Source organism: Pocillopora damicornis, chromosome 2 (genome assembly GCF_964200805.1).
Source record: "Pocillopora damicornis chromosome 2, jaPocDami1.2, whole genome shotgun sequence".
NCBI classification, from domain to species: Eukaryota; Metazoa; Cnidaria; class Anthozoa; order Scleractinia; family Pocilloporidae; genus Pocillopora; species Pocillopora damicornis.
The window spans coordinates 32,114,010-32,126,635 of NC_142671.1; the positions used below are offsets into that span (position 1 = coordinate 32,114,010).

The 12,626-nt window shown below is 39.6% G+C and overlaps 1 protein-coding gene across 4 annotated transcripts; it reads right to left on the bottom strand.

The window, feature by feature from the left end:
- Positions 1-559: 559 nt before the first annotated feature.
- Positions 560-11,457, bottom strand: LOC149050872 (uncharacterized). 4 transcript variants are annotated; one of them, XM_089197881.1, is made up of 3 exons: positions 11,151-11,457; positions 10,887-10,996; positions 560-6,221 (listed from the first exon to the last, which is right to left on the bottom strand). In XM_089197881.1, exon 3 carries the CDS (start codon positions 6,072-6,074, stop codon positions 2,010-2,012), a length of 4,065 nt encoding a protein of 1,354 aa, XP_089054007.1. In that variant the 5' UTR covers positions 6,075-6,221; positions 10,887-10,996; positions 11,151-11,457; the 3' UTR covers positions 560-2,009. The 4 variants fall into 4 exon arrangements, 2 of the variants coding, with proteins under 2 accessions (XP_089054007.1, XP_089054008.1); XR_016184108.1 differs by lacking the exon at positions 560-6,221 and adding an exon at positions 8,181-8,783; XR_016184109.1 differs by lacking the exon at positions 560-6,221 and adding an exon at positions 8,801-10,125.
- Positions 11,458-12,626: the final 1,169 nt, after the last annotated feature.

A 12,626-nucleotide genomic window follows, 5' to 3' on the forward strand; every position in this document is an offset into this window, starting at 1 on the left:
GAGTGTTTTCAGAAAAGAATTTATAAAGTACAAAGGTTCTACATAACAGAATTTGAAACAGGATTTTAGCGGCGATGACCCCTCATATGATTACAGACCGAATTGGACTGTACTCGCTCCCACCACCAATATTAATGGATGGCGAAATTCTAATAAAAACAATTTTTGGGGAGGGTCCCGGTATTTTCTCACAACCACAGGAATTTTGAAATTTGAGATAAGGCCTTGCTGCTGAATCAAAACAATATCAAATGAAATGGACGCAAAACTCCTGCAATTGAAAGGGGATAATTTTAACACGAAATACATGCAATTTAGAATATAGGTCACCGTGCTCATTCAAGAGCGAAGACTATCGTACCTGTTTTCCTCGTCCATTCATTTAGAACAATTATCATGTAAAGCGCTTTATCCACATAAACAAGTGACGATATTTTTTTCTTTTCTTTGCCGCCATCACTTAACTGAATTCTCACACATTTATAATTTGTACTGCTTTCGAATTTCGAGAAAGCTTCGCTCATTTTCACCACCATTGCGCGTACGTGTCCATCTTTCACACCGACGAGATCGACTTCCCACTTAACTTCGTTAATGCACCTTAATTTCGGCTCCAGATGAACGGAAATGGCTTTAGTAAGTTTACATCAGCCCGGCTGTTCTTCACATTTGGGTCAGCCAACCAAAACAGTCGTGGGATGGTTTTAATGTATCTGTCGAACTTCGTAAAATAAACGCATTCAGTTATGTTGAAATAGTCGCCGGTTAAACTCTACTTTACCGTTTTTGTTGTTTTTTTTTTGCGATGCTAATTCTTCACTAGGCCCTCGAGACCTTCTGCGTTCGCGTTCTCAGAAAGAACAGGAATATTCATATTGAATCCCGAACGCTTTTTCCTTCTAATATCTCCATTAACAAACCGCTGAATAAAGTAATCAGATAATACTATTTAACTACTACCAGAAACTTAGATATTTGAATGATTTATCGTATGTTTGTTTCTTTGTTTGTTTATTCGCAATTTGCGATTCTCGGAAATGGCGAAATTGATTAGGGTACACGTATCATTTAAACTTTTTTAAAGCAATTTGATTTGCTGAGGCTTATCAAGAATCGATTAAAGTTTTTTTTTTTTTTTTCAGTTTTGCTGGTACCGTTTTCAAAACAAATAAAGGAACTGTGTTCCAGAGTAAGCAAACATCGCAAGAAAAATTGCTATGGTTACTGTAAGTGACACAAGCATGGTGTAGGTTAGCAATGCAAGATTTTACTTACGAAAACATGACGAATTTCATATTTAAAAAATGATTTTTAAATTAATCTGGACCCTCAAAATTTCCTTGAATGTGATTGCTGGATTAACTATCGTATTTTTCACCAATTTTTTGGCAATGACTTCGATTTTATTTTCAGGAAAGTGACCAAATTGGACAAGAAATTAAACTAAATACCTAACCTTTACAGAGTAACACTGATGGCAGACATTCTTATCCCCATATATTTCTCAGAGAAAGGTGTTATGGATGTGAAAAGTATACTGCGAGAAAAAAAAATTAAATTGCAAAATTAGAAATACATTTTGCATCCTCTTTTACAACAGGAAATCTCTCCTTGTATATAAATTGTCCCACTAAAGATCCTGAAAGTCGTCATGACGGGCGCTCGCTCTAGTTCACTTTGACTTCTCTAAAACTCACGAAAATGAAGAGATCCGATCAATCGAATTGTGGTTTTGGAATAAGTACCAGAATGTCTCACAGCGATAAACAATCAACTTCTTCCTATTCAGAATTAAAATACGTCCAAACGCTTAAAATAAGAGAAGAAATCCTTAGCAATAGTTACGGTAGTAAGCGATTAAACTGAACGTGATTCTAAAAAATGTTGGTTTCCCATTAATTAACCTTATTGTATCCTTAACGAAATTTGAACGATAAGTTGCCTGAACTTGACATCGGTAATTTAGTACATTCAAAACATTGAACAGGTAACAGGACAAACACGCCTGTCTACATATCTACAAAGGCCATCCGAGTATTCTGCAGTAGTTGAGCCAGCTTATTCTGAATAATTATAACGTCAACATCTTCAGGCCTAAGGCTTCGAACATAAATCGCCAAAGCACGATCATAGTTTCTTTTCGCCTCCCCATCATGACCCTGTTCATTGTGTGCGTCACCAATATTTTCATAAATTTTTCCAACTTTAAGATGATCAGGTCCGAGCTGTTTCAGATAAATGTTCAGTGCACGTGCATAGTAGTCCTTTGCTTGCGGGAAATTACCTAGATTTCTGTGTACAATGCCCAGGTTATTGTAAGAAGTTGCGACATGTACTTGCTCAGGTCCGAGCTGTTTCAGACCAATGTCCAGTGCACGTGCATGGCTGTCCTTTGCTTGCTGGAAATCACCTAGATCACTGTATACAGTACCCAGGTTATTGTAAGAAGTTGCGACATGTACATGCTCAGGTCCGAGCTGTTTCACATAAATATCCAATGCACGTGCATGGCTGTCCTTTGCTTGCTGCAAATCACCTAGATTTCTGTATACAGTACCCAGGTTATTGTAAGAAGCTGCAACATGTACATGCTCAGGTCCGAGCTGTTTCAGACGAATAACCAGTGCACGTGCATGACTGTCCCGTGCTTGCTGGAAATCACCTAGATCACTGTATACATTACCCAGGTTATCATAAGAAGTTGCAACATGTACATGCTCAGGTCCGAGCTGTTTCACTTTAACGTCCAGTGCACGTGCATGGCTGTCCTTTGCTTGCTGTAAATCACCTAGATTTCTGTATACAGTACCCAGGTTATTGTAAGAAGTTGCAACATGTGCATGCTCGGGTCCGAGCTGCTTTAGACGAATGTCCAATGCACGTGCATGGCTGTCCCGTGCTTGCTGGTAATCACCTAGATCACTGTACACAGTAGCCAGGTTATTGTAAGAAGTTGCGACATCTACATGCTCAGGTCCGAGCTGTTTCACATAAATGTCCAGTGCACGTGCATGGCTGTCCTTTGCTTGTTGGAAATCACCTAGATCACTGTATACAGTACCCAGGTTATCGTAAGAAGCTGCGACATGTACATGCTCAGGTCCGAGCTGTTTCACATAAATGTCAAGTGCACGTGCATGGCTGTCCTTTGCTTGCTGGAAATCACCTAGATCACTGTATACAGTACCCAGGTTATTGTAAGAAGCTGCCACATGTACATGCTCAGGTCCGAGCTGTTTCACATAAATGTCCAGTGCACGTGCATAGTTGTCCTGTGCTTGCTGGAAATCACCAAGATCACTGTATACAGTAGCCAGGTTATCGTAGGAAGTTGCGACATGTACATGCTCAGGTCCGAGCTGTTTCACATAAATATCCAGTGCACGTGCATGGCTGTCCTTTGCTCGCTGGAAATCACCTAGATCACTGTATACAGTACCCAGGTTATTGTAAGAAGTTGCGACATCTACATGCTCAGGTCCGAGCTGTTTCAGACGAATGTCCAGTGCACGTGCATGGCTGTCCTTTGCTTGCTGGAAATCACCTAGATTTCTGTATACAGTACCCAGGTTATCGTAAGAAGCTGCGACATGTACATGCTCAGGTCCGAGCTGTTTCAGACGAATGTCCAGTGCACGTGCATGACTGTCCCGTGCTTGCTGGAACTCACCTAGATCACTGTATACAGTACCCAGGTTACCATAAGAAGTTGCAACATCTACATGCTCAGGTCTAAGCTGTTTCACTTTAATGTCCAGTGCACGTGCATGGCTGTCCTTTGCTTGCTGGAAATCACCTAGATTTCTGTATACAGTACCCAGGTTATTGTAAGAAGTTGCGACATGTATATGCTCAGGTCCGAGCTGTTTCACATAAATATCCAGTGCACTTTCATAGAACTTTTTCGCTTGCTTTAAGTTACCCATATATTTGTGTGCGGTTCCTACACAGAGGTACAGTTTTGCTTTTTTTAGAGTGTCATTTGCGTTACATGAGCGTATGATTTCTAAGGCCATTTCGAAGTAGCTCATTGCAGCTTTGTATTCACAATGGTTGAGGCACATTTGTCCGAGGATCGGAAGGCCATTAAGATAATCTTGTAGGGGAATAACACCCATTTTGCTGACTTGAGATAATTCTTGTATAGGAAACAGATATTTATCCTTCAGGATCAATTTTCTTAGGTGGGGAACCACTTTTGAGCTAATGATAAAGGAATCAAAGTCATTGACCTTGGCAAATGATGTAACAGCCCCAATGACGGCTTTGACGTATAAATCCTTTGCATAATTTGTTTTTAAAGAATCAAGTACAAAGCGAACGACTCCGTGCACTCGGATATAGACGCTGCTTCCTTCTTCTTCAGATAATAACAATGAACATCGATTTATCCTTGATTTGATCCGCTCTTTATCAGTAAATTCTTCATCCATTTGTATGATGTAACTGACAGCGACGTCTTGGGGTATTGGCTGAGGTGAACAAAGAGCAAGGAAAGTGAACAGGTGATTAATAACTCTGTCGGTTGCCATCGCTTTTTCCACTGCAAGTGTTATTGCTGTTGTCATGGACTTATTGTAGCTTGGATTTGTCTCAGTAAGAATAGTCTCTGTCGTATTTCGTTCACCACCTACAAGTTTCTCCAGATAGTCGCCCCAGCCAAAGTTGACAGATACTTTACTCTGCCGAACTTCTCGCACATAAAGGGAGGCACTCGCTAAGGCAAGAGGTTGATAGTCTAATGCCTGTGCAACTTCATCTTCCATTTCACCGTCATTCACCCCTGACAGGAGTGTTAACAACGAGCGGGCATCATCTAGATGCATTCCTTTGCTGACTGAGACATGTTGGATTGCAGAATTTGTCAGAGGGATAGAGACAGCGTCTTGTGTTGTTATAAGCAACTGGCCTGCTACCCACTGTTCGTCTCCTGTATCTGGTAAGTGTCCATGTATTTGAGACACATTAATGACGTTATCGACTACCAGCAGCCATGACGTATAGGAAGAAATTCTCGCGCCTATCAGCGTCTTAAGACTTCTAATCTTTTCGTCTGCACATAGTTCTGTGGAGTTGAGAGTGTTTGTAACTGCATACTCTGGACATTTACAGTGTCGAGCGAAAACGACGTAGGATTCCAAAAGCGTTTCTGAATTTTCAGCATTCAGGGTCATGACAAATGAAGTCGCAAGAGGAATTCCTTTGACTTCGTCGTAAAATCGCTTGGCTACCAAACGGGCCAGCTGCGATTTTCCACTTCCTGGATTTCCAGATATATACAAGGTGCTTAGAGTATGATCATTGACACATTTGAGAGCTCGGAGCTGTTGGGCAATTTTATTAACCTCAGAATCGCGGCCGGTGACGTCGTGTGTAGGTTTTAGGGGAAGAACACAAAATGGAGACACACTTGTAAGAAGCTGCTGCTCAAGGACCTGTCGCTGCTCCTCTTTTTTTAGCAGCTCCTTACCCTTCTCAAGAAGTTCACTTTCTTTTTCTCTCAGTTTCTTTTCCTTCTCTTGAACTTCTTGATTAAGATCGGCAACCATCTTCAATATGTTTGTCAATTCTTCCGTTGGGAAAGTTGTTTGATTTTGGATATCATGGATTTTCTGTGTGGGAAGACCAAGTGCAAGAAATGCATTTTTAACTTTTAAAATCACACTTTGGAAATCTTTTTCCGAAAGGTGTCCTCGTGGCATATGCGCAAAGTCTTCATTACGCAACTTCCTAAGGTCATCCACGTGTGATTTAAGGGTTGGATTCAAGCCATGAATGCAGTCTGAATAAAGAATGGCGTAAAACAGCATGGTGCAGTCCCATTCAGCTGTGTCACCGTTTTTTATGGTTGCCAGCAGACGAGCGTTTCGACTTCTGTTTCGCAAGGATTCGCCATTCCAAAAGTCCAGTCCATTGTTAGGTTGATCTTTCCATTCTCCCCATGTTCTCCGATAGCGATTGTCCCATTCTTGTTTTAAAATTATTCGCAAGCCCTCTGTTAGTACATCGGTGACAACATAGCATATTCTGTAGTAGTTTAATTGCTCTGAAGAGTATTCTAGTGCAGTGGCCATTTTGATTCAGAATCACAAGTTTGTCCATTGTGTGCTCTTTTTCCTTTAGTCATTACCAGTCTGTTTCGCGGCCGTTCTCGAGAGCGTCACGTTACACACCAAAAAGCATGATCCTTTAATGGAGGGCGTGATAGCCAAAAAGAACCGCTGTGTGGAAATCATTATAAACATAGCAATTTCAAAACATTTGCAAGGGAAGGTCGAAGGGGAGATTGATTACTGGATTCAAAAGTTGAGCTACGATGATAAATGAAAAACATGGCAATAGAGCTGAGGTATGTAATATTGCTACTCGGGCCCAAATTCTCACGCCAAATGGCCTATTCTTACAGTGTGTAACATAGCTGCATTGCATTACAGAAATTTGTAATTAAGTTATTCAATTCGACTCATTTAGGGCCATAGAGCCACAAAACCGAAACCATAAATCCCTACCCGATTATCTCATCACTAAAATATTCATTCGTTTATTTGTTGATTTGATGTCATCTTTTGATTTGTTGTTTTGTACTATAGAACTATAAACACAAGAAAGGTAACCGCAGTTTAGTTACCAATGGGGACTGGAGGCTCGAAGCTTGACATTGGTTTCGTTGATAGCCAAGACTAACTTTTTTCACAGTCGTTGTTTGACGAACTACTATCCCCACACTTTAAACTTATTTCCTGTAGTAGGCTATAGTATGTTAACAACTATTCACCGAAGTGAAGGAGGCTAATGATAGATATTTACCAAGCTGGAAGGCGGCGAGCGACGATACTAAGATGAATAGCTGTTTTAGTATGCACTAAAAGGGTGAAATAATATAACTCAAAAAGATAATTATGACTTATTTAATTCCCGCGCTTGTTGCCCGGAGGTCAATAGTCGGATAACAATTATTCCGTGAGCGAGCGTTGGATATGAGATGGTAAATGGCAGCGACGACGAGCGAGTGCTCAGTATTTTCTTAGCGAAAAGTATGGCCGCCATCTTTTATCTTAATGACAGTGGAAGGCTGGGAATAGAAAGAAATTTTTACCAGGAGGGGGTCAACGGCCAAAAATAAGGAGAGGGGTAGGGGGGGGAATGAAGATTACACCTGCCTGGGGTCATTGTTATTTTGCAAAACTCCGTACGTCCATGAACGGAGTTCCTGATTGGTGTGGTTAAGCTCTAGCCGAATCACAAGCTGAATGTGTCATTTGGACATTTCCCTCTTGGAGAAAAAAGGGAAAGATGGCAAACTCTGTTGAAAAGCTTCTTCGATAGCTACGCTCACGGATTGTCGTTTGGAAGATATAGCCGGTGCACAAATATCAACTCGTATTTACGTCAGCAGTGGAGGCTTCTGCGAAGCCATTTCTCTCGTTGATGAAAAAAATAATAATAAAATGAAAAAATAAAAACAGCCACACCGTTTTACAAGAATATCCTGGTTTGCATCAAACAAATTGAAACCAGTAATCCTTTGAGTACAGTTGTTTGTTTGCTTCAAAGTATCGTTTACGATCAAATTGAAGGAAAATTGTTGAATGGATTAATGGCGGCTACACTCAAGGATTTTTGTTCGGAGAATATGAAATGCAGCAACTATCAGTTCGTATTTGTGACCGTTGAGGTGGTTTTGTCGAAGCCATTTCTTTTCCTGGCTGAAAAAACTGCCTCACCGTTTCGCACATTGACTCTATGTGTGTTTGTTATTGTGCTTCCGGTTTTCAATTTAACTCATTTTGATTGGTTACCTGCTAATTTCAGGAAGGCAGTGGCGCACAACTAATCAGAGGCTGCTTTGCTTTTCAGCAGCCTCTTCGGGTGGCGTATTTTCGCCTCTCATCGCCCCCCTCCCCCCATCGACTCTATTTCCAAATCAAACATGGTCGGTTGAATAAACGATCGCGAGCCTCTCAACGTTAACTTCCCCTTATAAAAAATCTGCATTGTAGGGTATATTTTGCGGCCCTTTGCATTGATATTCTTTGCATGCGGCTATACTAATAAAACTAAGCAATCATGAAATCATGAATCTCAACCCAATCATATGCTTGATTGAACGTGCCTCTTGTGTTCTTGTTTATCTCTGGTTCGACCGGATACTGTTCCTTAATTCAGTCAGCTAGCAAGCACCTCCTGCTTTCTTTAATAAATAAATGCTAAAACAGCAAGTTTGCATATTAAATCATTCGGACTCATGAACCTAACGATTTTAAGTTTTAGTTTGCTACCTTAAGAAAGAAATCGTTTGTTTGATGAATATTATGCAGAAATGAACTTTACCAGCTTTGAAAATCTAGAGATGCTTCTAAGTTAAATGCAGTATTCATCATAGCGATGCCATCGCGAAATAGTTTCACGTAAATGCCTTAGTTCCCGCTTCTGAGCATTGAATATTTGTGATTGAAATCTAGAATATCAACTTTTAAGCTAAACATTTTGAGAGCTTCTGGAATTAGAGTAGCAGGCGTCGACAGTTTCACTTTAAAACCAACGACAAAGTCATATTCCGCAATCAATGGCATCAACATGAAAGTGAAACCGGGTTTTCTTACGAAGCAGCGGGGCTTCTTTTTTTAACATTTATTTGTGCTGTCTAAGCCTAGTAAATGATATGACTTGACGCTTTTGTCAGTTACGTCAGTGAAGCATTCAGTGCAGCACCTACTCCTCCATGAATAAAGAAGTCTTTCTGGTCTGCCGATCTGGGCTATTTTTGGCTCACATCGATCCATCTAAGTTGGAAGAAGGCATCAGTTTGAATATGGAGAACAAATGTACGACTATATGGCTTTGGAAATACTAAAGAAAGATCCATAATGACTCATCGGATCCTGTAATACCTTCTAAATTTCACATTCAGCGTTCAAAATAGCCTGGGGCAGATAAAGAATACACATCTCATCATTTGATAAGATCTTACTGAACATTACGTACGTCTTTAGAAAAGGTGAATTTTTACGAATCTTGCTATACACTATACTATACACTATACTATACACTATTACAATCTTGCTATAGGTAGAGAAGAAGTTAACTTTCTTTTTGCCGTCAACACACGTTTCAAACGAATTAAAATCCAGCTTGACTAAACACAAGAGAATGACTACGTCAAAAACCTGGCCTCAGGACAGCTTACAATGGAAGAAGTTTCGGTCTGCTTTAACAAGTTTCTTTGTCATTGTTGTGACTTATGGACAAAAAGTCACGAACATCAATAAGTTTAGCCATAGTAAGAATTTTTTTTCTGTTTACTTGTTTTGTTTTGTTTCGCTTCCTAATTCTTTATCAGTTTCGTATGCCTGTGCGCTAATCACTCTCATTCATCGTGGTGACAGCAGTGAGGACCACCATTGCTATTATTTTGATTTTACGATCACCTTGTTTTGTTTTGTTTTTTTCCTATGGCATAGTTCTTGTTTTCAATACACGCCACTGGTTAAGTATCAGGCGATGTTAAAATTGTTTAAACCTGATTAATAATATCCCTCAACTTAGCTGTCATCAGTTGAGTTCGAGTTTCCTGTCCTTGAGCGACCTTGTTTTGAAAGTAAGTTCCTTGAAAGATCCACTGTTGCATTCCATGGATTATAAACAATTCTCAATTTCAACAGTTTTGACGGAAGCACAACATACTCTTTAACTGGGAAGCGATGCAAAAAAACAAAAATCAAAGAAGCTTTTCCTGTTTTACTGACTACTCCTCGACATCCATTCTACTGATTTCTTCATTTGAATTGCGCGGACCTTTGTTTAGTTTTTTTTAAGTGACAGAAAACGACAGAACAGACAGCATTTGTCCCTGATCGACGAATATTAATCCTCAACTCTAATTGGAGCGGATTACTTTGTTACGAACAATTTTCAAAGTCTATGGAAACACCACATTCAACTATCTCGTTTGATAACCTTAAATTCTTCTTTATCGTGGCATCTCGACCCGCGTTTTGTTGTTTACAAGCAACATGAAAGTGAAACCAGTCTTTGGTCTCAGTGGGGTTTATTCATCTCGTGGCAGTAAGCATCAGTGGTTATTTTTGTGTCTTCAAATAGGCACAGAGGGGGTTTCAAAATGACCTAAGAAATTGTAGAACTCCCATTAGGAGTTAGAATTTTAGTCTCGTGGATCTTGGTTTCAGGGTTGAGCTTGTCCGGTATTTGTTGATAAGACTCAAGAAACATAATTGATTGATTGAATAATCAAAACATTATTTTTTTGGATATGGCAGGATTTATCTCCTTACATATTACAGGGACAAAAGCGATGAATTTAGTCGGAGCCTTCGAAATTGTGCTGTGGTAACAAGAACTAGACACAAGAATTAAGGTTTATTTACACACGAGTAATTTTAGGTATGGTAAGCCACAAGTCGAATTTATAATTATCCTTCTTGTTTATTCTAAATTGTACTTTATATCTTTTATTCGCTAATTCCTTTTAGAGTCCAGCTTTCTTTCCCCCCCTTGAAACTATTTTACTATCATGACAAAACAGGTAGTAGGCTAAATCTGGCGCGAAAATATGCTCTCTCACTTGTCTGCACACATAATCTGTTTCGAGAAGCCAACAGTTCTCTAATAAAGAAGTGCTTAAAAATGAGTGCACTTCTTGAGAAACGGATAACGACAACCCGTTCGTAACTGTCTTCAGGATGGATAACAAAGGAAGAAGTTTGTCTTATTCATTGCACTTGCTTAATGACGCTATATATAGAGTAAGACTATACAGAGTCACGCGCGCATATCATATTTTATGACCCCTTTGCATTGATATTCTTTGCATGCAGCTAATTAAACTAAGCAATCATGAAATCATCAATCACAACCCAGTCATATACCTGATTGAGTGTGCCTCTTGTGTCCTTGTTTATCTCTGTTTCGACCGAAGACTCTGTTCCTTGCCTTAATCAGCTATTAATCACCTCTTGCTTTCTTCAGTAAATAAATGCTAAAACAGCAATATGCATATTAAATCATTCGAAACATGAACCCAATCATTGAATAACGATTTTACGTTTTAGTTTGCTACTTTAAGAAAGAAATCGTTTGTTTGATGAGTAATACGCCAAAATGAGCTTTACCAGCTTAACTTTTAAACTAACCGTATTGAGAGCTTCTGGAATTATAGAAGCAGGCGTCGATAGTTTCATTAAAAAGCAGCAACAAAGTCACATTCTGCCATCAACGACATCGACATGAAAGTGAAACTGGGTTTTCTTACGAAGCGGCGCCTCTTTTTTAGATCATGTTAGTTTTTGTGTTGTCTAAGATTGGTGAATGAAATGACCTGACCCCTTTGTCAGTTGTGTCAGTCAAGCATTCAGTCCAGCCAGCACGTACTGTTCCCTGAATAAAGGAGTTTTTTATGATCTGCTGATTTGGGCTATTTTTGGCTGAAATCTGTCCATCTAAGTTAGAAGAGCTGGGGTATCAGTTTGAATATAGGGAACAAATGCATGATTCTGCCGCTTGAAAATACAAAAGAAAGATCCATAATGACTCATCACATCCTTAAGCTTTTAAACTTCACATTCAGCATTCAAAATAGCCTGAGGGGTCATATGAGGGCGAGTTAAAGTTAAGGAGCTTGCGATTGTCTACTCGACCCAGCCATGTTTAATTTGGTGCACGGTGCAAGGTGGGGGAGGGGGGGGACTGGGAAAGGTAAGATGCCTTAACCTCTCCCCTCTCGTTCTTTTTGACCACCGCTCACCCCCTTGGTACAACTTCCTTTCTATTCCCAGCCTTCCGCTATTGTAAAAATCAAAGATAGCGGCCATAATTACTAAGCACACGTCAATCAGTCAATAACATTATAATTATGTTACGCTACATGCCCATTGTTTTCTAAAATTTTTTGGTATATTTTCTTTTCGTTTTGAGGTCAAAACAGTCTATCTCATTCGGGTTAGAATGAAAAAGTAGTGTTGAAGTTTTGAAACCTCGCGGCTTAACTCGACGGGAAACTTTTTAGCCGCAGTTAAAATTGTTCACGCCATGTTATGTATGCACGGCCGTGCAGTACATTTAACAAATAGAGAAGCCTTGACTGTGCTCTGCTCTGTTGTAAAGCACGCAGGAAGCTGCTAAAGCACGAAAAAATAGCCCACTTAACAGCGAAATCAGATAAAATATTCACTTTGAGTCTTACTAGAGTGGATAAGAAATGAAGGAAGAAACAAAAAAAAAGTAATATCTCATAATGGTTTCTAAACCCTCTCCCCCCTTTCAACAAACAAACAAAAAGTGAAACAAATAGCACCAAAAAAAATATTTTTAAAACCTGCTTCTTATAGGCGCGACTTGAAAGCCACGACCAGCGACATGCGAACGTGGGTCACACTGAGCTATAGGTGATATCATTTCAGTGTATACCTGAGGTTCGACCATTGTATAGTATCTAAGGAGCCAGTATCTGCAATAAATAGCCTATATAACAGCGAAATCAGATAAAATTTTCACCTTGAGTGTTTGTTTACTGGAGTGTACTAGAAATTTTTTTTTAAAAATTATCCTTCATATCCATGGAAAGGTTTAATTTCACGTTTGCAGTTGTTCACGTGTTTCTGAAAGTATCT